This window comes from Andrena cerasifolii, chromosome 3 (genome assembly GCF_050908995.1).
Source record: "Andrena cerasifolii isolate SP2316 chromosome 3, iyAndCera1_principal, whole genome shotgun sequence".
In the NCBI taxonomy this organism is placed as follows: domain Eukaryota; kingdom Metazoa; phylum Arthropoda; class Insecta; order Hymenoptera; family Andrenidae; genus Andrena; species Andrena cerasifolii.
The window spans coordinates 8,762,593-8,787,748 of record NC_135120.1 but is presented as its reverse complement, the minus strand read 5'-3'; the positions used below and the strand labels follow the sequence as shown (position 1 = coordinate 8,787,748).

The following is a 25,156-nucleotide window of genomic DNA, read 5'->3' as shown; positions in this document are numbered from 1 at the left end:
GCCAGTTTAGAAACGAATTCGTTAAAGTGCAAATTTCTCTCTATTTACCCGAGCAAAGCACTGCCGCTGAAGCATCTCGAAGCAAGTTCCGTAATTGGTCTATGTCGGTTCGGTTCAATTAAAAGTTTCGGGAAAGAAAATCTAAATCGGGCGCGCATAGTTGGTGCGAAGTCAAGTAGCCTGTCTGTAGAGTTACCATGCCAGCGAAGAAAGAGAATAATATCGATGGTAACTTTACGCAGACTAATAGACAATTAGTGTAGCAAGCATAATCGCGAAGATTGGAGCGAGCTTCGATTCTCCGGATACTGTCGGCTCGATGCGAGGACGCGCAAGCACAATGATCTTTGACGAACTGTTCCGCAGGTATCGTATCACTCCAGAACGTTACAGCCAGCACTTGGTGGTCGATTCCGAGATCGATGATAATCTCGTGACGGTCACGTCTACTTTCCGTCCACTCTCCACCGAAGCCACGGACCTTCGTATGGGAGTAGCGAGCTTTTGCAAAGCGTTTCCATGGCATTTCGTCGTCGACCGGCAATTGGAGCTGGTACAGCTTGGGGTCGGATTCATGAGGATTTTCGGACAACATCTGAACCGATTGGGGAGAGAAATATCGACGTACTTCGTTTTTACACGGCCGAGCGGGGTTACTCTGACCTTTCACGAGATATTGAAGCGTGCGAATACGCCTTTTGTGCTGACCCTACAACGGCCGGAGGGCGTCGATAAATATCCCGCGGAGGTACATGAATACATTATCATTCGTATGGGGAATATGAGTGCTGTAATGTTACATGGGCAGCAAATGGTGAACGCGTAGTTTTACGCGGTGGTTAATTGGTAGCTAATTGTTCAAAGAGTAATGCATTCAGTGGGTATTGATACTGTGGGGTAAAATCGAAAATACCATTAAGTACGAGTAAATATAATAATAAATAAAATACCATTAGTTCTAGTGAAAGATGAAAATAAGGAATTGGAAGTGAAATGAATTAAATATTAAATATCACACAGCTGAAAAATCTCCCTCGAAAAAATTTGTATCTAACTTTCATTTAGTCAAAATTATATTCCATTAGCCATATTTTGAAAATCCTTACTGGAGATCTTGTCTAGGGAACCGTATACATTGTCTTTATCGGATAACGGTCCCCGAATCTTTGTATTGATAGGATTTCAATCATTCCAGGGCTTAGAGATGAAAGGTCAAATGGTCCATTGTCCCGAATCGGATTCCATCCTATTCGTGAGCTCGCCATTCCTGAACGGTCTGGAAGGGCTAACTGGGCGAGGACTTTTTATATCTGATATTCCATTACACGATGCCACAAGGGACGTGATTTTAGTGGGGGAGCAAGCTAGAGCGCAGGTACATTAAAATTTCCTTTCCATCGTAATATTGTTACTTCGATATTCATAAAATTCATATCAACTGTTTATTATACATCGAATTATTATATTAAGGCAGAGGACGAAAGAGATTTTAAGTGAACTTTTTCAATACCTGATACATAATTCATTATTAAATCGCATGTATTAAAATATTCATTGATATTTTCAATCCGTTGAGCATCATGCATTTTTAAAAAACCCATCTACATTACCGGTGCTGGTTTCCGCGATATAGAGGGCACTAGCCAGCAGAGGCCACGGTCTAGATGGCACCATCGATCAGACTGGCGCGGTCTAAATCAAACGATCGAACTATAAGTCCCAAGGTAATAGAAGTCATATTTTGTAATTCTGTATTTTTTATGCAGGATGGTTTAAGAAGGCGAATGGATAAATTAAAGAGCTCCATAGAAGAAGCTAACCTTGCTGTGTCTGCGGAAAGAGAAAAGAATGTCAGCTTGCTTCATCTTATATTCCCTCCAGATATAGCAAAACGCTTGTGGTTGGGTGAGTAATTGTAACACGGTTGCAAATTAACTACTTGCAATGTGGAACTATGTGCACGCAATATCCTGTTATATAATGATAATTTATGCTTGCAGGAGAAACTATCGAGGCGAAAACTTATCCCAAGGTGACAATGCTTTTCAGCGACATCGTTGGTTTCACGGAAATTTGTTCTACCGCGACGCCAATGATGGTCATCAACATGCTTCAAAATCTTTACGAGCACTTCGACTCGTTCTGTGGCCAGTTGGACGTTTATAAGGTGCGAATTATTAAAAACTCGGCTCATGAATCCTTACGTACTCATATGAATTAATTATTGTAAAGGGTTGAAGGATAAGAAGATAATGAGGTTGAACTGTACAATGCAAGTGTAAATTTACACACTCTGTGCATAATGTTTCATTATGAAATCAGAATGTGAAGTTAAGAAACTTAGTTATTACTTAATTACTTTCATCAAATGTTCCATGAAGTACACTTCCATGTCATCACTTTTAAGGGGGTACAGGACTATTGAAATCTAAAAAAATCGATTTTTGTATTACTATTAATTCCGGAAGTGTCATCCTTTGTGAATATTTATAACAAAGTTTCATGAGGAAATTCGAATAATTACGGAAATTATAGCGCTGAACGTAACTGAGTGCACCGCCGAGTATCGGCCTCGCAGAGCGGTACTGACGTCGGGGACTTAATTTTGAAGCCGTTTATCTCGAAACTACATTTCTAAACACCGTATACATCATAACTCTTGAACGAATGAATATTTTCACTTGCCATTTTAACTGGAAGTGTAGAATTCCTTCCCCTATAGCATGGAATTTCTACGTCAACATTGGAAGTTTGTAAAAGTTTTTATAAACGATTAAAGGCGCTTTTTTGTCGTAAAAATGTTGGGAAAAATTGAATCGTGTGTAACTTTCACAATTTGTGTTTAAATTCGCCAGTAAAGTTCCATGCTGTAGATTTTGGTGTAGAAATTACTCACCCCGAAGCAATTGCTTTCAGATGATTGGTTCATCTGCAGCGGTTAATAATTTCAACAAATTTGAACATTCCGACATTTTTTTTTGTTGCAATTACTCGGAAACGCGTCCATAATAAACTGTGACAAGTACGAGTGTAACGATTGCTTGGTACCTAAGCAATCCGACACAAAAGAAACCATCGATTTTACGTATTCACTCCTGTACACCCTTAAATGAATTACAAAATGAAAGATGACCTAGTATATAAATTGCTCATATGTACATGTATGAATTATGGACACAAAAATTACAGGTAGAAACAATCGGAGATGCCTATTGCGTAGCATGTGGCCTTCACCGTGATACTCACATACATGCACAACAAATAGCTTGGATGGCCCTAAAAATGATACAAACATGTTCTCGCCACCTAACTCATAAGGGCAAACCAATAAGGGTAAGAAAATATCAGTTTTGTCTAAATGATTCAGCATTCGATCATGTAGTATTCAAAGTAGACGATATATTATTCAAAACGACAATATCTGAACTCAATACTTAATCAAGATATCTAAATAGTGTACTGTTATCATTGAAAAAGAATGCACTAAAACAGCGAAGGCCAGTTCGAGCCATTTGGGAGCCGGGGCTTCATGATGTTTACCATAGCCACGCGGAAGAGGAGCTCGAAAGCCTATGATAACGAGTGTCGCGCCACGGATAGGGAAAACTGTAAAGGTTTATGCACACATATCCGTTCCGTGTCAGTTCCGTATCCGGCGTGCCAGTGGTAAGAAGAAGAGGGGCGTAGAGGGTCTCTTCTTCTGCGCAGACCTTAAGAGTGTAAGTAGTAGCGAGCGGTGCAGGCTCGTACCCCTACGCTGAAGCATAGACTTATATAGACGGAGCAGAAGCTGGGACTATCGGCAAGGTGAACGGTAGGCTTGGAGGTGAAAATGCAAGAAGTCAGATACAGGCACGTCGGGGTAGCTTCAGAGGCATTCGGCATGCATAACCACTGCGTTACCCGATTTGCCTGTATCGCTCCCCTTACCGCGAATCTTACACCCCCCTCAGCTTACGCTCTGTCTATATACGTCTATGGGCTGAAGTAACTGGCCCTTTTAAGGTGGGATTTCCAATGCGCGGCTCGCCGCGGCGGCTGGCGACGGTCCCACTAGTCCAAGGGAGAAACAGATGCATACTTCTCCCGGTAATCGCTGCCACTGGGGCCCCTAAAGCTGGGATTTCCAATGCGCGGCTCGCCGCGGCGGCCGGCGACGGTCCGGACATTGGAAATCCCAGCTTTAGGAGCCCCAGTGGCAACGATCGCTGGGGCCCCCAAGAATCCCAATCATTCAAGCCTATCGTACGGGTATGAGGCTGCACCGCACACTACTACGTTATCATTGGGTCTCGAGCTCCCCTTCCGCGCTGCTCTGGTAAACATCATGAAGCACGGGCTCCCAAATGACTCGAACTGGCCTTCGCTGCACTGAGATGACAAATACTACCGCAGCTGCTCATGCACCGTACCTTGTGTTGCTAGATGCGCATTGGCATTCACACTGGAATGGTGCTGGCAGGGGTTGTTGGAAAGAAGATGCCGAGGTATTGTCTGTTTGGGCACAACGTCACCTTAGCCAATAAATTCGAATCTTTAAGTGAGCCACTTCGTATTCACGTTAGTCCAACAACATACGAGTAAGTAATCCGACTCGCTATATTCGATACTTATGGCAGAACAGACTAATCTTCGTACGCGTGACCGTCACGTTGAAGATTCTGTTTTTCTCTCATAATCGAATAAAGAGAGGAGACAGTCAAGTGTAAAGACTTGGTACATGACATGTTTATACTGTTACAGTCACGGTCTCATTTCACGTTGCTTACATTGTCGTCTGTTTGTGGCAGCTTATTGAAATATCCCGTATCAGGATTCGACTTGGAGCCACGGAGCAAAGAATTTTTACCAAAGGAGTTCCCAGCTAACATAGAAGGGCCGTCTTACTTCCTCAAGGGTTACAATCACAAGGACGTCGATGTAAATCTTCCTCTCGATCTTCACATTCAACACGCGATCAGGGAATATGAGCTCGGCGCCAGCATGTAGATACACTCTTAAATGAAACTATTCCAACGAATGTGCGTCGTTCGTGAATGGTGTCGCTGTACCAACGCCTACTGTCCGTAATCACGATAATTTCGGTAACATCCGGCTCTATGAATTCAAAAATTGGCACACCGTCTAACGACACTGATTCGACCAGCCTAACGGCCGTTCCGTCAGCCGGTAATATTTATACGCAGAGTTTTAGGTTACAATTATTATATACTTATGACCATATGAGCAAATAAATCTGTATGATAAAGTTCACGGTTAGTTTATTCCACGACGAACCCGTTGCGTTATGTATTTTGAAGACAGTCGATTATTTTAAATGATTTTTTTGGAATCCGAAGAAATGATGGTGCGAATCGTGTGCAGAAAAGCTCTTACCAAACTGGAGGAAAATGGTAGATTCGCCAAACAAACATGGATTGAAAAATTGTGCACTTGCGAGTGACAATAATTTCACAAGTGAACGCACAAAGGATTTGGGCCGATCATTATCGACAAATGGATGGAAATATTCTGCGGCACGAGAAGCAATGCCACTTGGAACTATGTTTACCTTTTTTACACCCTTTTTAATGAAACTGCCTACCCCCCAGAGTTTGCTAGGATTTTCGTAGCATGAGCGACACGAAACTACAGTTCTTTCCTTAGGTATATATATATATATAATCCCCTCCGTGAAACCGAACACGAAGAACATCAATATCTTAAAATGGTTGCTACGAGTCTATGTAGAGTCATTCCTTCCCCAATTTCTCAGTTACCTGCGCCCCCTTTGAAGCTGGCCGGTGGCTTTTATTTTTGATAAGGCTCGTTCCAGATTCGAATCCCATTCCACGTGGCTCTTTGTCCGCGAAATAATAGAACTATTTGTATTCTTTAGCGAGCCACCCGGATATCGGGTACGGTTTCTTGCGGGCGTAGCGTCCGGCTTGCTATTTCTCTGTTTAGCAGCGCAGAAACGGAACCCCATCGGTGCAGCTACTTCGTGACATTACTTATTTAACAGAGAAGGCTACGTTCCCGTGAACACGCTCGTTCCGCTTTCCTCTTACTACAGCAATTTCCCTTGATTTCTGCTATTTAGCCGTGACGTAGCATCGTGCCACTCGGATACCGCTTCATTTGCGTAAGACGGCCCGTGGAAGGGAAGAAAGAAAAGGAGCGAACGAGAGGGAAGTCGCATCAGCCAGGCAAAGTGCCTACACTTAGGCGTTCCACCGCGAAAAACCGTACAAATATTTCCTTCGCCTGTGCCTACATTAGCTTCAATTCCTACGACTACGTTACGAGCACCCTCTTGGTTTTGTAATCATACTAGGGCAATAGTTCCCCATAAATCAAGCGAAATGACTAAATCAGAGAAACATATCTTACCACGCGCGGGTTCCTGTTTTAATTCTTTAGCTCTTCGAGAAAGTCTCCTTTCATAAATACAGTTTTACTTGCGAGAGTACCGAGAGGTTCCTCTTACCCAATTAGTTATTTCCTTGAAACTCGAAATACCCTTTCGTTTTTTCTCCGCAGATATTAACTAAGAGGCTCGATGTTACGAACCCCATCCACTTGAATATTCACATTATTGACTTAGCAAATTAATGAGCCGCATTAGTTGACCGTCGGCCGCCGTGCGGTGTATGCACTTCCGATATTACTCTCCGCTTCCGTTTGACACTTTATTTATATTTTCTTGACTCGCCGCCGTATTTACCTTCCACTCCCACCGGGACCATACTTCTGAACGTTGCCGCCGAGGTATTCTAAGTGCTATTGAAATACTATTGTTACGCGTAACAATGATTCCTCGGTATCGCGAGCATGGCTGATTACAGCGTGCTCCGAAGGGCTCAAATGCCGTAGCACCGCTGTGGCTTTCGGTGTTACCCCAGCGTGCGCCATTATTTTACCGTCGGGTACAAAAGGAAGCAGGAGACTATTCGTAAAGCTACAAAAAAAAAAAAAAACGCCACAGAAAGAAACTACAAAAGGCTAACACTGTTCCACGGGCAGCGTGTACCTGTGCGGCGCGCGCGCGTGCTTTCTCACGGGTTTGCCAGTGTAAACCGTGCCTTCACTGTTTCTTATACCGTGCCATTCATCGCGACGAGACCCGCGGCCGTGCAAAGAGAAAGAAATTAAACATTGGCCCTTCCGGCTACGCGGCGTAATCAAACGCCGGTGAAACTAACGAAGCAGCCGCGGAAAGAGGCCGACTCGCTGATATCAAAATACAAGAAGCAAGCCGGAAATGGGGAGACAGAGGGAGAGAAAGAGAGGACACCTCAGTAGGCATAGGAGAGTAATAACTTAGATGAAGTGCAACGAAAGGCACGTGCATTTGAAATAGAGAGGAGGGCAGATGGAAAAGGCAGACAGAACGTCTTCCTTTGCACTTTGTACTTGGCAGCAGAGATTGACCTATTGATAATATTGTTGATGTCTTATCGATAATGCAGCGATACGTACTTTCAAGCCTGTACCCTGAGCCACGAGCATCAGCAAACAGAATTACATCTAACGTACTCGTTACAAAGCGGAGGAAAGAGAACAAAGGGGTTGAAAAGCAGGGCAACCATATTGGGGACGTTTATATGGAGAGGAGGTGAGCTCGAAGATAAAAAACTGCGGTGCCGTGGCCACTGAAGGGAAAATTACTTGGATTACGCTGATCGAGATGGCAATTTGGGTAATCTCTCCTCTGGGGCTTTGTGCGATGACACCCATTTAGAGCATCGACCGAAAAGTATTTGAGATGCTACTCCGGTTGTCTTAGCGGCAGAGCCGTCTTAACAGCATTGTAGGCCCCGGGGCGAAGCAATGCAGTGGGGCCCCTGCCCACCCACGGGAACGAAAATGTATTTGGGGGCCACATGCTCGCAGGGGCCCCCAGGCGGCTGCCCAGTGTGCCCATGCCTAAAGACGGTACTGCTTAGCGGTCGAAGCGATATCGAATAAAAAAAATATGGAGAAAATGTTGCCAACAAATATTCTTTTCCGTGTTTTAAATAACCTAAATAAAATCAATAGAGGCGGAAGCTTGCACCGAATCCAGCAATCGTTATCTACACGCGCGATAATTTCTTTGTTCCGCGACATGATTCCGGATAACACGAATTCGGTAAATATACCGTGCAGCGATGTTTACAGTATCTCTGCTTTACACTCCAAATGAACGTTATTCCATTTCAACGAGTGCATTGTTCGTACACCAGGAGCTCCTTGCAATAGACTGCCCGTTGTGCGCTAATGCACCGAGGCAAACCGATTCAAAGGCACTTCCATACATTTCGAGTATCGTCGAACGCTACAATTATAGTATCGGACAATTAATTAGACCGAACTTCGGCTCCGTTTCTATGCACGGGGATATTAAAAAATTCGACACCCTTGGAGAGGCGAACTAAATCTGAATGAAATAGAATGCTTCGTTAAAATGAAGCACATTTGAAAGCGGACAAAATATAAAAGGAAGAAATGGAGAGAAATCGATAGAGCACACGTTCCTATTTAATGATAACAACTTTCCTACCCTTTATTTACACATTAAGAACCGTTTTTACTTATGCAAATAATGTAGCGGTACGTGTGGATCGTTAAATACTAGCGGTAGATATTTCAAGTACCTCAAGCTTAATATGCTTGGCATTATCTACATTCTCCGCTTAATTACATTCCCTTAATAGTTTGTAACTGTTCCAAGTGAGCCGGGTGCGCCTGGCTTCGCCGAAATTAAGAAATCACGCTGATATTTAAGCTTAATTGTTAACAATTTATTACTCGATCTCCCCTTACTCTCGGTCCGTGAAAAATTAAAAACTTCGAGGCATCGCGTGATCCAAGTCGAGAGAAAATCCAGAGCAGGTACTCGTGGGGGAGAAAAGCACGGTGCAACGTGAGCAAAACGTTTCGAAAGCACGAAAAAGTTGGGCATCACGGAGTTCTATACTCAGGTGAGTAGCACATAATGAGGGGAAACTTGGGTGGACACTGAAATTAATTGAAGTAATGAAAGTTTACCCAACTACGAGGAAAAATGCTTTCAGATACTTTGCTCATTTTTCATACTTTAAGGGATTAAGTAATCGCGTTGCAAATAATAATACGGCGTGACGTCTCATAATTACAAAAGAGGAATATGTGTCTCTAAAACAGAAACTTTGTTCGCAGCATATCCAGTTCCAATCTTCCTGTTTCGTTCAAGAAATGTGGGAAGCTAGTGAAAAGTAATATACTAATTGTAAGTGGTAATACAAGACTGCTAGCGTGTCACGACGAAAGGAGAGCAACGCAGATTCGTGTACGATGTGGTTAAATGTGTGACGATTACGTAAACAGAGGAAGCACGCTAAGCCGCGGAATAGAATCGGTTACTCCGTTTCAATTACGACAGAGTTTATTAGCAAGTTTTAATCTTGTATCGTGGTTCCCCGCCACAGAATACAAATGTCTTTCACTCTTCGCGTTTCAGACCCAGGTCATCCTCTTTTCTCCGAGAGCAGGACAAGTATGAGACAGGTCTGAAAAATTACCACGCTACTGTCCACCGCAAGGTTTCATTAACTAGCACCTCGTGATTTATTTTCGCACCTTCGTGGTGTTTTTTTTTTCTTTCCCTGAACGGTGGTAATCAGAATCAAACAAGTATGTTGAGAAGAGCTCCAGAAAGAAAAACCGTTAATCACGGCTGTACGAAAAAGATACTCGAGGATATTCGTAGATGTTACTATAGAATTACAGAGCCGCCGATCTTTATTTCCCCGTGAATGCAATTGTCCCCTCGGTTAAGCGAAATAACGTCGCATGAAGGTTCTAAATCGAACAGTCCCCATTATCAATTAGAACATCTTAATCGAATGTCTTCGGTGGTATGTTCCCCACAACGTCGACTTCCGACTTACATCTCTGCCCATATGCATCCTCGATACGAGCAGAAACACATGGAGCAGAGATACGCTCGCGTTCTTTGTGCCGTCGCGCCGAGCCGCGCGTCTGGCTGATCGATCCGTTTAGTCGATTACGGCTGCAATGACGGACGCCAGCTTTTCGAAATACACCAAATATTAAATATTTAACGCGAGCCAGTGTGCAGCCGCGTACGTACCAAAATGGCTCTCCCCGTTTTGACGATGAAAAACTGGGGGGGGGTGGCAAATGAGAGGAGTGGACCAATCTCGAATGCGGAGGCTATTCCGCAGCAACGACACGCGCGCGTGTACGTTAAAGCTGTCAATATTACAAATGCAAAAATTTGTCACACTCGCGCGACTTTACGGCGCGCTGTAGTCAGCAGAAGCCAAATTCGAAAACATGAAATGCAGGTCGTTTCTGTTATTATAACTTTTCATTGCACGCAATTCGAGGGGCTCAACACGCTGTACCGCATACAAATACATCGCCACAAATATATCGAACGCTCGGAATACTAAAGTATTTAGTTCCGTTTTTTCTTTTCGAGGGAGCATAGGAGATCGGGGTTGAATAGTGGCTGCGGAAGGAACGGCATTTGAGGGATAAGAATGGACGAATAGATGTCGGAAGATGTGTGATTGTCGTAAACAGATATCGTTGGTGTGAATGGGAAGAGGTTAAAGAACGCGGCGCACGAAACGCACGGACGAGGGAGGGTTCGATGAATGAAACGTAATTCATTCAATTGGTTCTAATAAATGGTACACACCGAAGCGTGGTAGGTACGCGTAACGAAAAATTTGTCGCCACACCCTGCTATTCAAGAGAATGCCACGTAGAGACGTTGGGAATACTGATTTAAGCAATCCTAACTTCAATATCCCAACATTAACATTCGAGAGTGCCTACTCTAAACTGCAATGAATAATCTTTTCATATGCATAATTAACCATTCATTTCGGCATATTGTCTTTGCGCGTTTATTCGCCCTCTCTGCCTCCGGTAATTAATTTGTTGCATGTCCTGTCGGATATATCACTGCAGAAAGATTCAAGAGGTACAAAATGTGTATTGAATTATACCAGTGGCATTCTGACCTACTTGAAAAATAGTGTAATCGAATTATGTGACCTACAATTGATTCACACGTACTTCACAAGTCAATATCGGTTATAATGCGAATGTAGGGCACACAGTGACGAACAAAATATGAAGTCATGTTCTCAGTTTTGCTCCTATTTATTGCTGTAGCGAACAATGAATATCACATTTATGTACTAATCAACGCTATATTTATCGTTATTGAGAAGAGCTTCTCCTTTCTGATTTAATTACGCCAGCATTCAAGATATTATGTTTCCTTCATCCCAATAGGTTATGGTAATTAGTAGGGTGTGTCCATTTTGTGGGTGAATTTAAAATTTTTGAAAATTTTAAAATGACTAGTGACAAAGTAATGCTGTTTTTAATTCTGAACCTGAAACTATCTTCTGAAATTGATTTGAGTGAGGTTTAGCTACTTCAAATCACAGATGAAAAAAGTGAAAATTAAGTAAGATTTAACTACAAATTACATATTTATATATTGCTTAAAGTGAGTCTTGCTTACATGGAAACATGAAAAAGAAAATAAAAATATGTACATATTAGTATTTATTACATTCGCATGGAAATGTATGGAAGTGTGTATTTATTACAAAATGAAAATGTATGTTAACTTTAGCAACAGATCTAGCCATATGTCATCTATGTAGAAAAATTTCATGCTATGTAACAAAGCCCGCCAAAGAGGCGATATCTTATTTGCTTCTGTTGCAGTTCATAAGCTCAATTATTAATTTTTTTTAAAATAATTTTATTAATTTTCGTATTCTTCTCTATAATTTCAAATGAAATTCCGATTAGCTAAATAATGCGTTACACCAAATTTAAAGATAGTGGTTAATTTTAAACCTGAAATTGTTGCGTTTTTCCACTAGTCGTTTTTAAAATTGAGACATTGAAAAAATTGAGACACCCTAGTAATTAGGGATACGTATTACGAGAATGTCACAGACAGTGGTTAAATATTGGTAAACCATAAAGTGAAGGAATGAGTAAGAGATTTTTTCCAAGCGGGACACTGTCGTGCCAGCAAGAAAGAACCCCAAGAAAAGAGAATTCCAAGAGTAGGTACGTTGGACACTAAGTAGAATTTTACACGCTCCAAGATAACGTGCCACGTGTGCACCAAATGCGTGAATGTGTGTATTCGAAGTTCGAAAGAAATTGTTTATCCTAGTGCAGAAGATGGTGTGAATGTCAACCATATTTACCCGAGAAAGTTTCGAACTGTGGAGGTGAGAACGATAAACAAACTAAGCTACGCTGAGTGCTTACGTCCCAGGTCACGGCGAATACCAAAATAAACATAGCGACTTAAAAGTGTACAAAATATAGTCGAAGATATCTTTACGAAACGTAAATATCATTTCGAGAGAGAATTAAGTATTAACAATTGCACGAAGAAACAATATTTCGATGAAAGACGAAATATTGTAAATAAAACGAAATCAACTGATCACTTACAATTACTCACGTCCTCAACTGTAGATCATACTCTTTTACAGTTACTTAGTATATAATTAAGTAATTTGCAGTGCTACTTTTCAAATACTATTTGCATTTGAGTTTATTTTTTACTTTCAATGAATCACGATAATAATCTTAAACCCCGATATTTTCAGTTTTAACCGACTTCAAAAAGGAGGAGATTATAGATTCTACTCGTATGTGTGTGTGTGTGTAGTTTTGATGATCTTTTTCCTATTCGAAAGAGGGCGATGCCCCAGTGATTCCATCCTGCACTGCATCAATATTGGTCAAATATTTTGTAAGCTCTGGTTAATAATAAAGACTATTCTCACCTAATTATTATTATTTTATGTACGTACGCGCATATCTCCTTAGCATTTTGTGTCAATATATATAAATCTAAAAAGTCAAAAATAAACAAATTTAAAAAAAACTAAAATTGCACTAAAAAGTAAAAACTAATTTTTTCCCTTATTTAATCCACGACTCTCGTTTTTTAAGTCGACGTCTCATCATTTGCACTGTGTAACTCTGGTGCCGACTTAAAAAATACGAGGGTCGTAGATTAAATAAGGGGCAAAACTAGTTTTTAATTTTAGTGCACTTTTATTTTTTTGAAGTCGGTTTCAATTTTTAAAAAAAATTTTTTCTTCGTACAATTCTCTAAAGAGTGAAACTTTTAAGGTACCCGTACACGTGTACTGTAACCTATGCAATGCACGTCACTTACTATTATGTTATGCAAGAGACTACTTAGGATAGAGATAACCTCTTATCGTTAGTGACGTCTGAATATCAGATGATTTCACTCCGATTGTAGATCAAGTTATAAGCTCCTTTCACTCTTTTATAAGAACAGTGACTTAAATTAACTTTGCCCAATGAATAATTCACAATTGAAAGACAATCGTATTGTATACTTTGAATCGACTACATCAACGCCATGCTCAATGACCACAAAGGGCTGGACATATCCCGGAGTATTTTTCAAACACTCGCGACATTATTTCTGCAGAAGAATCGGCTTCAATTAGCCAACCTTTGACGTCAACGTACCCAGAATTTTTGTCTTTTAAGAATCCCAACGAACTCACTACTCGACTCCGTCATCCGGCTCCATTCAACGCAATGGCGCTTCATACATAAATCGCGGTAAGGTCTTTTGATAGCTACCCAGCCTCGTTGCGTTCACGAAAATCGCAATTGTTATTTCCGGATGGCATTTTCTGCACCGTCGAACCGAGCGGGATTTGATTTAGCATGTGCACGGGCCCGTACGCCGGCGAATGTATTACTCCAGTTTCTAAGGAATCGGAACACACGGGGAGAGAAAAAGAGAGAGACCAGGCAAAGACTAGCAAAGACGCGTGACGCGATAGATGCGGGTATCGGCCGCCAGGAGCGCAGCAATCGCGCACGCTAGCCTCAAGACTTTCTCGCCGCTCAGTCTGCCGGAGTCTGCAGCGCGCGAAAGTTGTATCCGCGACGCGTAAACGTGGTGCCGATCTGATCGGGGTCCCGTCAAAGATCTCGCCGCGAGTTCACAGTGAATCGGAACGGTCCCATCTTTGTGAAGTCACACCGCGATCGGAGCTCCATTCCACGGATAGGATTGATCTCGATCGATGCTCCCCGCGTTAATCGAAAAGTCGCAGTGACTCGCCACGTTCGATCCTCTCGCGAGTCGCAACGCGTTGCCACGTGATTTTTTTCTGTCAAGTTTACGCGCGTTCCGCCCAGCATGGATGGCACGGTCTCGTTCAGTGTGTGTTGAATCAGATCTCTGAAGTGTAACCCGATCGAGTACGTGTCGTGTCTCGTATCCGTTTCGAATGTACCATGTTCGCGCGTTACGGTGAAACGGGGGGAAAAAGAATTTGAACGGGAGTGGCGTTCCGTGAAGAGGTCCCGGCGCGACGGATCGGCTGGTGCGAGCGGCGGCGTCCATCGCTCTCTCTCGTTCCCGCGGATCACGGAGCGGAAGAGAGAAGGAGAAGAAAGGGAATCGAGGTTGCTGCGGCTGCTACGATTGACGGATACTCGAGCATCTCCTGGGGACCACCGACTTCAGCGGCGGTAAGTGTTGATATTATTATCTCCCCTTTTCCCCGCGGATTCATTCTCCGCGGCGAGGGTCATTCGTTCGCGTCCCTCTCGGTATGACCTTCTTGGGATGCACGCGAATAAGCGTAGTCGATCTTACCTTACCCCCCTCTCCGTGGCACACGAGGTGGACAGGACACAGTTGTACACGCTCCTTTCTTCGAGTAACGCGGACTCGCTCGGAATGGAATCTTGCCTCGGGAACGGACCTCCGCACGAGGAGCTTGAACGTTCATCTCTCTCGGGATCTCGTTGTCTGAACTTTGCGAGCAACGACAAGAAAAGGTTGTTGCCAACCCCCCTGCCCATTCCCCTTGTCGATCCGTAGATCCGTGGCGGGACACTTCGGGCTTCGCTTCGGTACTTAAAACCTGCCAGCGTGAAGTTTGAATGATTCTTTGCGCGGCTGCGGGCCCTGAGCTCCTAGCGGCGACCTGCGGTTCGCAGGTATGTACTCGAGGGCAGGTCGGCCAACCAAAATCAGCGCCCGATTCCCGACCGTTCCCCAGCCGTCGCGATGTATTCTTATTGTGTGTGGGGGCCTTTCAAACTTGCTCGCTCGTAACGTTCGGCTTCCGAAGGTCACGCTCGACGCTAGCGTTCGTTATTTTTGTAAGTCGCATGGCTTGAGATTAGGGATACTGTTTCGGAGTATATTATGTATAGAGAAGGAACTTTTCACATTCAAGTATCGTTCGTTTTTTTAAATCGATGCGCTCCCAAAGTAATTCGATTGACCATCCGAATTTTTAAGTCCATTAACGAAGAAACGTTTAAAGAAATATTTGATGCACCGAAGGTTTATTGCTCCTAAATTTCCTACGTTCTCATAAACATCACACCACCCCAAGCAGCAGTGACTCCACTTCCTTCCCAATGTCCGAAAATCCCAGATGAATGACCGCTTACGCTCGTATATTGACCGCAAAAATTCCTCGCGTCGGCGATGTGTGTTTTCGAACGATGTGGCTCGGTTTCGGCGTGGAAATCTCTGCAAATCACGCAACACAGAATCCACGGCAATACCGCTGCTCCGAAAGCTATGCTCGCAACATAGATTGACCGAACCTCGGTACCATATTTCACTTGAGGATGAGAAAAAATTATACGACTGTATATGTCTGAATACATACTCCGTCCATTTCTTTCTACATTAATCGCAAAGCTCCGTGAACTTTCTGGAGAAGCGTTTGTGACTCAGAGAGAAATCAACATTGCAACATTTCTTAATCCTCGAGATCAGTAAGACAAGAAAAATTTAGCTAGTTATTTCTCGAATATGTGCAAGAGAGCATTTTGAGTAACAGAGAGGGGACGAAACAGAGAATGGAAAAAAAGGGAAGACAAAGACAGTGGTAAACGAAAAACAGGTCGGAAAGCTGGTATACTGGCCTGGCTTCCCCAGTTGCTGCTAGCCACGCACGTAAATCTGCCGTGGAGTCGTTAGTCATGCTTTATTTCGCTTTAGTTTTCCGTACACGCTGAAATAGCATCAACTTTCCAGGAAGGGGCTGACTCACGCGCTTTTGAAATCCATTCAGAAAGTGACGAATGCCCATGCATGCCACGCACTACCCGCCGGCTGGCCGAGCGCCACATGTGTCTCTCAGCTAATGGCTCGTCTTTCGTTTTATTGGTGCATATGGTGACAATGAAACGTCCCATGGATTTTCTTTACGGCTGATTATCTCCCGAGCTCGGGTATTCAGTATCCATCGAAGGGACTCCGTTCGGGTTTTTCGAGTGGGCTATACTATTGTCCATATGTCTTTGGGATATTCGCACTTTTTAAAGGTCCAAGAATGGTCATGCAGGATGATGGACTTCTTGTAGCGTATTCAGCGATAGATATTCATTGTTTTTCCTCTCTCCCCATCGGAATCTGTTTCACAGAATCCCTCTATAGATAGACACCTTTTAGAGGGTGCCTTGAATATCAATCGGGAATGTTTTGTCATGGATTTTAGAGTGCCACGCTCGGGACACTTTTGAACTTGGTCATAATTAATCATTCGCATATTATTCACAAGTTCTAAGTACATATTCGGTGTTTCGATCGCGAGCCTAGCGTTTGACCCGATTTTCACGCGATGGGATTATAAGTACACTAGGTACGACGATATTAAACAGAAAGTGGACACGAAAGTATCGCTAATTATGTAAGAAACTGGCGCGGTATAGGTAGTATTCCGGTGTTCCCGGGAGCACTTATGCTTATTAAACCCATAGTCTCCGCGTGCGTCATGTGATAAGGGGTAATGAGACATAGGGAACAGAGAATAGCATCTTGAATAGAATGGTCCAAGCATATAATGCTGGTTCCGTTCAGCTCGCGGAAATTAATTACAATATTCAACGGGCCAGTCCGGAGTGATTTGATTGATTGAAATTCAAATTAATTTGGTGGACATTTCGATTCGAAGAGTGTTAACCCGTAAATAGTGTCATTTCATTTTATGTTAATAATTACCACCAAATTCTCTCACCTGCTTGAATTTCATGGAAAGTGCAGCCAAGGCTTCGAAGTTCGATATATCGTACGTTGGAACTCCACCTTCGGTGCCCACTTATGATTTGAAATTATTTGTTGCTAAGCTAGACGAAGAGTGAAAATAAAAAAAAATTGTCTCTTCTCTTTTCACTTATCTCATCTTAAAGAACCACTCTTTTTCTCCTGTGCACACCACGAACCGCGTCGCATCGATCGGATTTCTGGACTGGCTTTCAAATCCGGATCCCTTTCGTTTGCCAGACGACTGCTCCGACCAATCGAGCCATCCGTCGATCGACAGATGCTTTCTCCCCAAAGCTAATAAGGCTGTTCTCTCTAAGACTGTTTTGTAGAAAAATATTTAGCTATTGCGGACAGACATTTCCCGTAATCTCCAACTAAACTAACGTGGCCCAGTCTGGCAGAAGGAGGTGGTGGACTCAATGTAAAATCTATATGAAATTGTGCAGTAACAACAATAGCAAGCTGTATAAACCAAATTATCACTCTCTGCTGCGATGCTCGTTAAAACGATCTCTTTAGACTCACTTAAGCCTGTCCGAAAGCTCGCTAAAACTTTCTAAACTTTCTTAACGCTTTATCTGCTGCTTCTGCGTGTACCTAAGTCCACGACTTGGATTTATCATCGCGTGCAAGCCCAAGAATACAATTCTACCTCGTGCTTATCATTGGTAGAAATGTCTAATTGGAAAATCTTAATTTCATTTGCAAGATGCGGGTGTTAATTGCCCTCCAAAACCCACGAATTGCACAGAAATTTTGTAAGAGATCACTGGTAGAACTAACATAAGCGTGTTATAGATCATGCCTCTGAAAACACGATATAAATTCGCTAAAATCTAACTAAAGACCCTCCGTAATCATATTCTGTAAAAGCACCAGAGAGTCTCTGTAACTGTTTCCTGTGAAAACTTTCTGGAAACTTAAAAAGACACTTTCGCCATGAATTAGTCATATAAAAGCTTATTCTCGTACACGCCCAAGCATGCGCCCCCGCAATTGTTTCTCGGCTAAAGCATTTTAAACAATGCATTGCCATTCACCCTTGAAAAACTCTCTGGCTCCCACGTGTTATTAATTTTGTCCGCTTAGAAGCAAAGCACCATAGATGCCAGTGATCCTAATATCAGTTTAAGGGGGCAGACCACTGTAAAAAATTGGAAAATAGATTTTTCTTTTTCACATTTTCTGAAAGACGCACGTTTCAAGAATACTCTCTCCAAAGTTTATGAAGAAATTCGCAAAATTGACGGAGATATAGTATTTTCCCTGAAGCGGTGTCAAGCGCGCGACTGACAAGGGAACACCGCGAAGCCGGACTCATCGATTGGAACGCAACTTTGTGGGTTTATAGAGTGACTCAAAACAAGAACAACGGTGTGTTTCATTTGGGCCCTATCGCCCTTTAAGGGGGTGATAACTAACCTCAAACTCAAATTGGCACTTCCACTTTTTAACAAAATCCTCCAACTTCCGTTAACAACATTTTGAAAAGAGTTAAAAAAAATGTATAACTGGCAAAAAGAAACTCTTTTCAAAATTGTGTTAACGGTAGTTTGTAGCGCTTATTGCACTATTTAACTTTTGTTTGGAACATTTTTTTCTATCTGTTGTACTTTGAAAGTTATACGCGAAAAAGTGGAAGTGCCAATTTGACTTTGGGGTTAGTTTTCACCCCCTTAAAGGGCGATAGAGCTCAAATGAAAGACACCGTTGTTCTTGTTTTGAATCGCTCTAAAAACCCACAAAGTTGCGTTCCAATCGGTGAGTCCGGGTTCGCGGTGTTTCCTTGTGAACCGCGCGTAACTTTGAACGCGTTTTCCTCAGAATGACATTTTTTAACCGCGTTGACAGTCTGCAGAGATAACTATACGTTCAATTGACACGAGCAAGGGCATTTATTGTACGAAAAACCCGTCTCTATTACATGACGATCAGGTTTTTTCAATTAACGACCTGCTTCTATTGTTTTTATCAACATTTCCCCAATTCTGCACCCCGAAAAATGATTTTTTTTCAGTGGTCCGCCATTTTGTAATTTTTTGCGATATTTACTTTTTTTTTATCGTCACGTAATAGACGTAGGCTTCTAGTTTCTAGATATTTTTGTCTTTTTTAATTCGGATTAACCATATGACCTGGGCACTATCAACGCGACAAGCACGATTTTGCCGCAGCGCACATTTTGACGAAGAGTATACAGGAAACGGATTTATGAGTTTCATTGAAAAAAAATTGTTTCTTACCCTTCGATATGTACATTATTAACTATACTAAGCAATACATCGATTTACTTGCGTTGTTCGGTTGAAATAAATTCCCGAAAACACCCTTGCATTTCGGAGCGTTACAGTGGTCTGCCCCCTTAAAGAACTGGCCGAGTGTGCCATTGTTCTTGCGAGAAACGTGCATACGCGAGTCACATATTCCTGCATTCTGGCTCGGCCAGGTAGAAAATGCACACGATAATCTGATTTAAGGTCCGCTTTAAGTGTAGCAGTTCGTTGACTCTGGCATGGGACGTAAGTGTGGCACGCAACGGCGATCCACATGCTTGATAAGGGAAACTGGAAATTTTTCGTGACACGAAAAATGTATTATTTTCTTCCAGAAATTGCCCGATCCGTTTTCGTTAGATAAAGTCAAGGCCTGGCTCTCTCTCTGCTACAGTTCCTTCCTTCCTCGGTATCGAAATTGCACTGCACATACATTTCGGAGTAGAGCGTTCGTCTTGATCCAATTGTCCTGTTAATAAAGCGCAGATGGATAGAGAAGCAACGTTGACAGAATTTTATCAACTAAAACTTCTCTCCCTTTGTTCCCCCAGGCTATTTTTTAATTTGTTCCCGACCTGGACAAGCTTCATTAAAAGCTTCTCGCTGTGCAGGCGGTTGGGGGAGGAAGCTTCTTCCAAAGTCTCATCTCTCGCCGACTGTAAAACCGTCGACCCGATAGGATCACCATGAATTTTCAATATCGTCACGTGCAAATCATTATGCCCTGTCAACACGATTTACACTTTTCCTTGTGCATGCGTAATACGAAGAATTACGAGCACTCGCCGTGCCTAGCATAATAACGGGGCCGGCCTTATAAAAATGCAGGTGACTTCGGGGTTCCCTTTGAAATGGATTATAAATGATACTCGTCAAACAAAAAAAAATCGCAGCTCCGTGTGGGAATAATGGGCAAATTTATGGGTTTCCCGTGCGGAACGGCGGCTCATCGCGGAATAGAGTTCAATTATTGCATTCTGTCGGTGCATCGGCGCGCGTAAAAATAATTCGGTCATTTCACCGTGTAACATAGACGAAAGATCGACTACGTCCTTCAGCGGCATTGTTCCACCCATTCGTTTCAATGCAAAGCTCGACGTATTTATGGCCGCTGACAAAATATTATACGAGTAATAAATTCTTTTCCTTCGAATCGATAGCAGTTCTATATGAACATTACTCCCCGCGTTTCGGAGTACTGTAAACCAGGAAATTGTTGGGATATTAAAGTATCATTAACGTTGATTATAATTGAACGTCGGCGATCCTTCGGGTCGCGTTTAATAGCCACTAACAATCTTGTTAGCGTAATGATATTCATCGCGTTTAAATGAAATATATCCACATAACGAGACCAACGATTTATACTCTGTTTCGGTGAAGCGAAATTCATAGATTTCTATGAGTGAATTCAACCGAAACTTGGTGGAGTTCATGTAGACGGTGCGTAAATTTACTCGAGTACATCAACAGGATTAAAACATTCCGCGCGAGAGTTAAGTACCTGAAAGGGCCAGGAAGCAAATTGCCCCCCCGTTCATTCAGCAATTATTCAGCTGAAAAAATCCTCCGCCGTCCAATCATTTTCACTTTTATCCCCCGTTTAATCGCCGAAGCGTCCACGCACGTACTTTGCCTTATTTGTCCAGCAAACGCGTTGGGTTCAACGGTGTCTGCCGCGAGCCAGCGTCGGACATCCTTCGCGCGCAATTCGATGCGCGATCTCGGATAATACACGCGGCCGTTCTCAATCAGTGTATCCCTGCGGTTTTATAAAAGCAACACCACAGCGTGCGCGTGTCCGTAGTAGGTCGACCGGTCTTCGTCTCAGGTTTTCCCACATACACTCTGGCCTTCGTGCAAGCAACAGCCTTTTATATCGATGGCCTTGCCGTCGAACGTGCGCTCGTAGCAAGTGCGTTGTCTGTTTATATCGCGGCAATCAGGACGCTTGCGAGTGCCCGCTTCTTTTCATTCCTCTCTTTTCTCGTTTTCCTTCGATACGCGCGCTACGTGGGTGGCTGTTACGAGCGCTCGTAATAATATATTCAACGTTACGATCGCGGTCACGGATTCGCGGTATCGCGACGTTGTAGGTGAAAGAACGTGCGCCGCGCCGAGCAATTACAGGATCACGTTTCTGGATAATTCGCGGCTGTTCAGGCGAATATCGGAGATGAAGGGAATTAACGTATTGCGGGCTTCGATCTAAATTACCACCTGCACCTAAGCCTCGTTCGATATGACGCGATTACATTGTGGAGAAACTGTATACCTGTCGGATGTCTTGCGACTGATAAAGTCGCTCGAGTAGGTGATCCCTTAATTTGTCCCGGGAATTGTCTCTTTTTTTCCGCGCACGTTTGGGCAATAACTTGAGAACGTGAGCTAAGTTAATGATGTCTACGCTCAGCGAGTACCTGTATAGGTGTTATAGTTACAGAAAGAAATAAAAAGTGTAATTCCTACGAATCTGTGTAATAACAGCGAGGAAGCAGTTGCACGCAGACGGCGTCGCGAAGGTAAGGCACATTTCCATTTCTATGACACATCGTCGTGCTCACTATCCAGTTCTGCCGTGTAAAGGAATCCTCCGGCTGCTTTGTAATCCGATCTGTAACCCGTTTTTCTCGCGACAAGCATTCTCGATCAAGTTCAGAATACTATCTGATTACAGTCACCTTCAGCCAGCTTTTCATACCTTTTAATTCCATTTCGGAGCAGCTGAATCCGTCCTCAGACGTTCCCTCGTGTCAGGGCGTTAAGCTGAATGGGCATATTTTTATTAGAACGCAGAACCTACATTTATCCGTGGCGGTAGTAGTAAATTCTTTTTAAATCCCCCATGCTGACAAATGAGCCGGACATCTGCGGAATAAATCTCGTAAGAGGGAACGGAACACCTTTAAATTAAGGAATTTAACGAATCTCGTAAAGCTTCATCTCCCGGGCAACTTAGTCTGCTACTTTACTAGGCAGGATTCTGGAAAGAATCGACCTGCTGGCAGAAATAGCTACGTCTGTCCCGCATTTAATTTATTCCCATCACGAGCGACTCGATGCTTTCGCAATCTTTGCCCATTTTGCTCCGCGCAATGTATCGCGCACGATTCGAGCAGAACAGCAGACATTACGTCTGGGTACATGCATTTTGTCGAGGTTGGCTGATCACGATTGCACGAAGCGCGCAGCCTCGTACACGGGGTAACGCGAAACTTTTCTTCGACCTCTGCTTCTCTCCGTCTTGCCACTGATATTGGAAATACATCGGGCGGCCACTTCGACAGCCTGTAATATGAAAATGATTAAAATATGGAGAAGTCTGCGGGAAAGTTAAATTAAAGATGAACCAAACTTGGGCGAAGCCCCCTCCCGGCCCAACAGAAATTGCATTTTACCGTGTCTCGGCTATTTTGTCGACTGGCTGCGAGAGATACCTTGGTCCCGCGAAATTTATTGGCCGACCCTCCGCAAACTTTATTACCATTCGCCAGAATGTTGCTGCGTTTATTGGAACCCTTTATTCATCGTTATACAGCTCGGCAAACGGGACAGTTAGTGTCGTTAATTTATATTTGTTCAATCATACAATACCCATCGGTCTGTATTTAATTTTCGCGAATCGTTGTATATACATCTATGTTCGGTGTACCGAGAGGACTAGGTATGTAAGTCGCTTGCAAACAGAAATAAATCGAATCATCCGCGGCACGTCACAGCTCCAGATAGACCAAATTCAATTACGGAAAGCAGACGTTGCAATTCTTGCGCGAAATCAGACGTTCTTGCCCTTTGTGCCGGCCGAAAGATCGTCGACGACAATTTATAATAACGTCTATTCCGTCCTCGTTCCCCGCGCGTCTTCGTAATACAGCGAAATTCGCGCAGAAAAATGTCCTCCGTTTCGGACTCTTTGTGCGGCACCGAAATTACTATCGCGAAGACGAATGCCCCTCAGGCGACACGGGGAAACACATTAAATGTCTACCGTTCGTACAGAGTTAGCCGTGATCCATTACGGGAAAGCAGAAGCGTGGTGCCACCCAGCCAGCACACATCTGCGAAATAAGCTTTATCGGATTAATATCAACGAATTAAAGCCACGAGCTCTCTTCTCCCCTCTGGTGCAAGCTGGAGAAGGTTCCGTCGAAAGCGCAGAGCGTCCAGCACCCCTCCAGCCAGCCGGGGCACACCAACGCACGCCGGGCAAAAGGGCGACGAGAGAGGGTGAAAAGGATGCGATTTACTTAACGAAAGGACGCGACGAAGAGGCACAAGCACCGGGAACGCTGGCAAACTCTGATTGGACGAAAGAGTTTTGGGGTGTTTGCTCGAAAATTAGATCGCCTTCCGACACACGGATTTTCTTCTTGGCTCGTTTATTAAATACTTTGATCTATATATCAATATCGTCTCGTTTAACGCACCGGCGACCAGGGGGTAACGTCGGCTAACAAACTTCCTTCTTTCCTTCCTCCGCTTCCACGCCCCCGACTCGCTGCGCTGCCTCGAGCCACCCACTTATCCTCTGCGAAACTTTGAATTGACGTAACAACACGCCGAATGAGTGCAAGATTTCAAAGCTGAGTTTCATTGGCATGGGAAAGTTGAGATACGAGCGGCGTTTGGTTCAAGTTTTTCTTTTTTTTTTTCAATGGATCTTATAACGAATAGCTCTGAGCGGTTACTTCGTCTTAATTTTGTCAGAATTTTAATAAAGCTGCTGTATTACAATCCAGAAGACGGAGATTCCAAGCCAGCGTGAGATGATCTCATTTTCTTTCATAATCGTGTACTTCTTTCACGACGGTAATTAAATTTCATATTTCTCCGTTACTGTAGCCAGTTAACTGGGTCATTTCTCGACCAGGAACGGAAGTTCCTACCAAAATCGTTCGCCTGGGTCGCGACCTACCCCTGCGAGAACACTCGTTCACTCGCGAAGTCGTTGGCGCGCCTTAACGAAAAGACTTTGCAAGTTTCGCAGCGAAAAAAAGGGGGCGGCTTTAACTTGCCCGAGGCGAACAGTCCGCGGTTAATTGAAAACTGAATAACCGTAATATCGACGGGGGTTAATTTGTCGCGGCTGTATCGGTTCCGCCGGATACCGGTCGATTTTTAATATCAGGATTTACTTGGGCGATCGAGTTACGAAGATCGTTCCTCCGCGCGCTCGCCAATCCCAGTCACGTTCGTAATAATCGATTGGCATCGAACTTCTGTTCCGCGCATATCCCGCGGCGTACTTTTTATTTTCTATAATCTGCTCTTATTTTAACCCCGGATGGGTTAGGGGATTTCATGGGGCGCTTTGCAGAGTAAAAATTTATATTATTCCAGGCGAATTGTTTACGAGTTTGCTGTTGGCAGAGAGTGTTATTGTAGCTCTATTAATACATATATGCCACGGGCGATAAAGATTCATAATTTCCCAGAAATAATGCTACGCAGCTGCAGATCTGGACACATGTTGCTTATGAAAGTAATTTCATCCAAACAACACAGAAATACAGACAATTATCCCTTCGTGAATTACTGACTCGCGGGATAAACTGTTGCATCTTGTGCTAAAACTTCCGTGACAATAACTACCGCGTCGACTTTTTCCAGCGAAATCCTTTCGCCTTCCCTCAGTTCTCTCAGCTCCCACAGTTCTCTCGTCCAGGCTAACGTAGTGCGCTCGGTCGTCTGGCCCGCAGAGGGGCTAAATCGAGCTTCTCTGGTCGGAGTTACGATCTGCATACGGACGGGTTAAGGCTACCGGGAGAATTATGAAGTGGCAACGATA

At 43.5% G+C, this 25,156-nt stretch overlaps 2 protein-coding genes across 9 annotated transcripts in view; one reads left to right on the top strand and one right to left on the bottom strand.

The window, feature by feature from the left end:
- The window catches only part of Gycalpha99b (guanylate cyclase 1 soluble subunit alpha 2), a 70,429-nt gene extending 65,176 nt beyond the window's left edge, over window positions 1-5,253 (top strand). For all 8 annotated transcript variants that reach the window (XM_076808550.1, XM_076808548.1, XM_076808549.1 and 5 more), the window contains 7 exons: window positions 367-748; window positions 1,196-1,375; window positions 1,767-1,905; window positions 2,001-2,167; window positions 3,190-3,333; window positions 4,426-4,580; window positions 4,791-5,253. In XM_076808550.1, coding sequence (XP_076664665.1) covers window positions 367-748; window positions 1,196-1,375; window positions 1,767-1,905; window positions 2,001-2,167; window positions 3,190-3,333; window positions 4,426-4,580; window positions 4,791-4,989 — 1,366 coding nt within the window. In that variant the 3' untranslated portion in view covers window positions 4,990-5,253. The remainder of the gene's footprint in view (window positions 1-366; window positions 749-1,195; window positions 1,376-1,766; window positions 1,906-2,000; window positions 2,168-3,189; window positions 3,334-4,425; window positions 4,581-4,790) is intronic.
- Window positions 1-13,803, bottom strand: part of Gycbeta100b (guanylate cyclase soluble subunit beta-1-like) — a 76,224-nt gene extending 62,421 nt beyond the window's left edge. The window contains exon 1 of the mRNA XM_076808560.1: window positions 13,651-13,803. Within this exon, the coding sequence (XP_076664675.1) occupies window positions 13,651-13,739 (89 nt within the window). The 5' untranslated portion in view covers window positions 13,740-13,803. The remainder of the gene's footprint in view (window positions 1-13,650) is intronic.
- Between the last annotated feature and the right edge of the window lie 11,353 nt (window positions 13,804-25,156).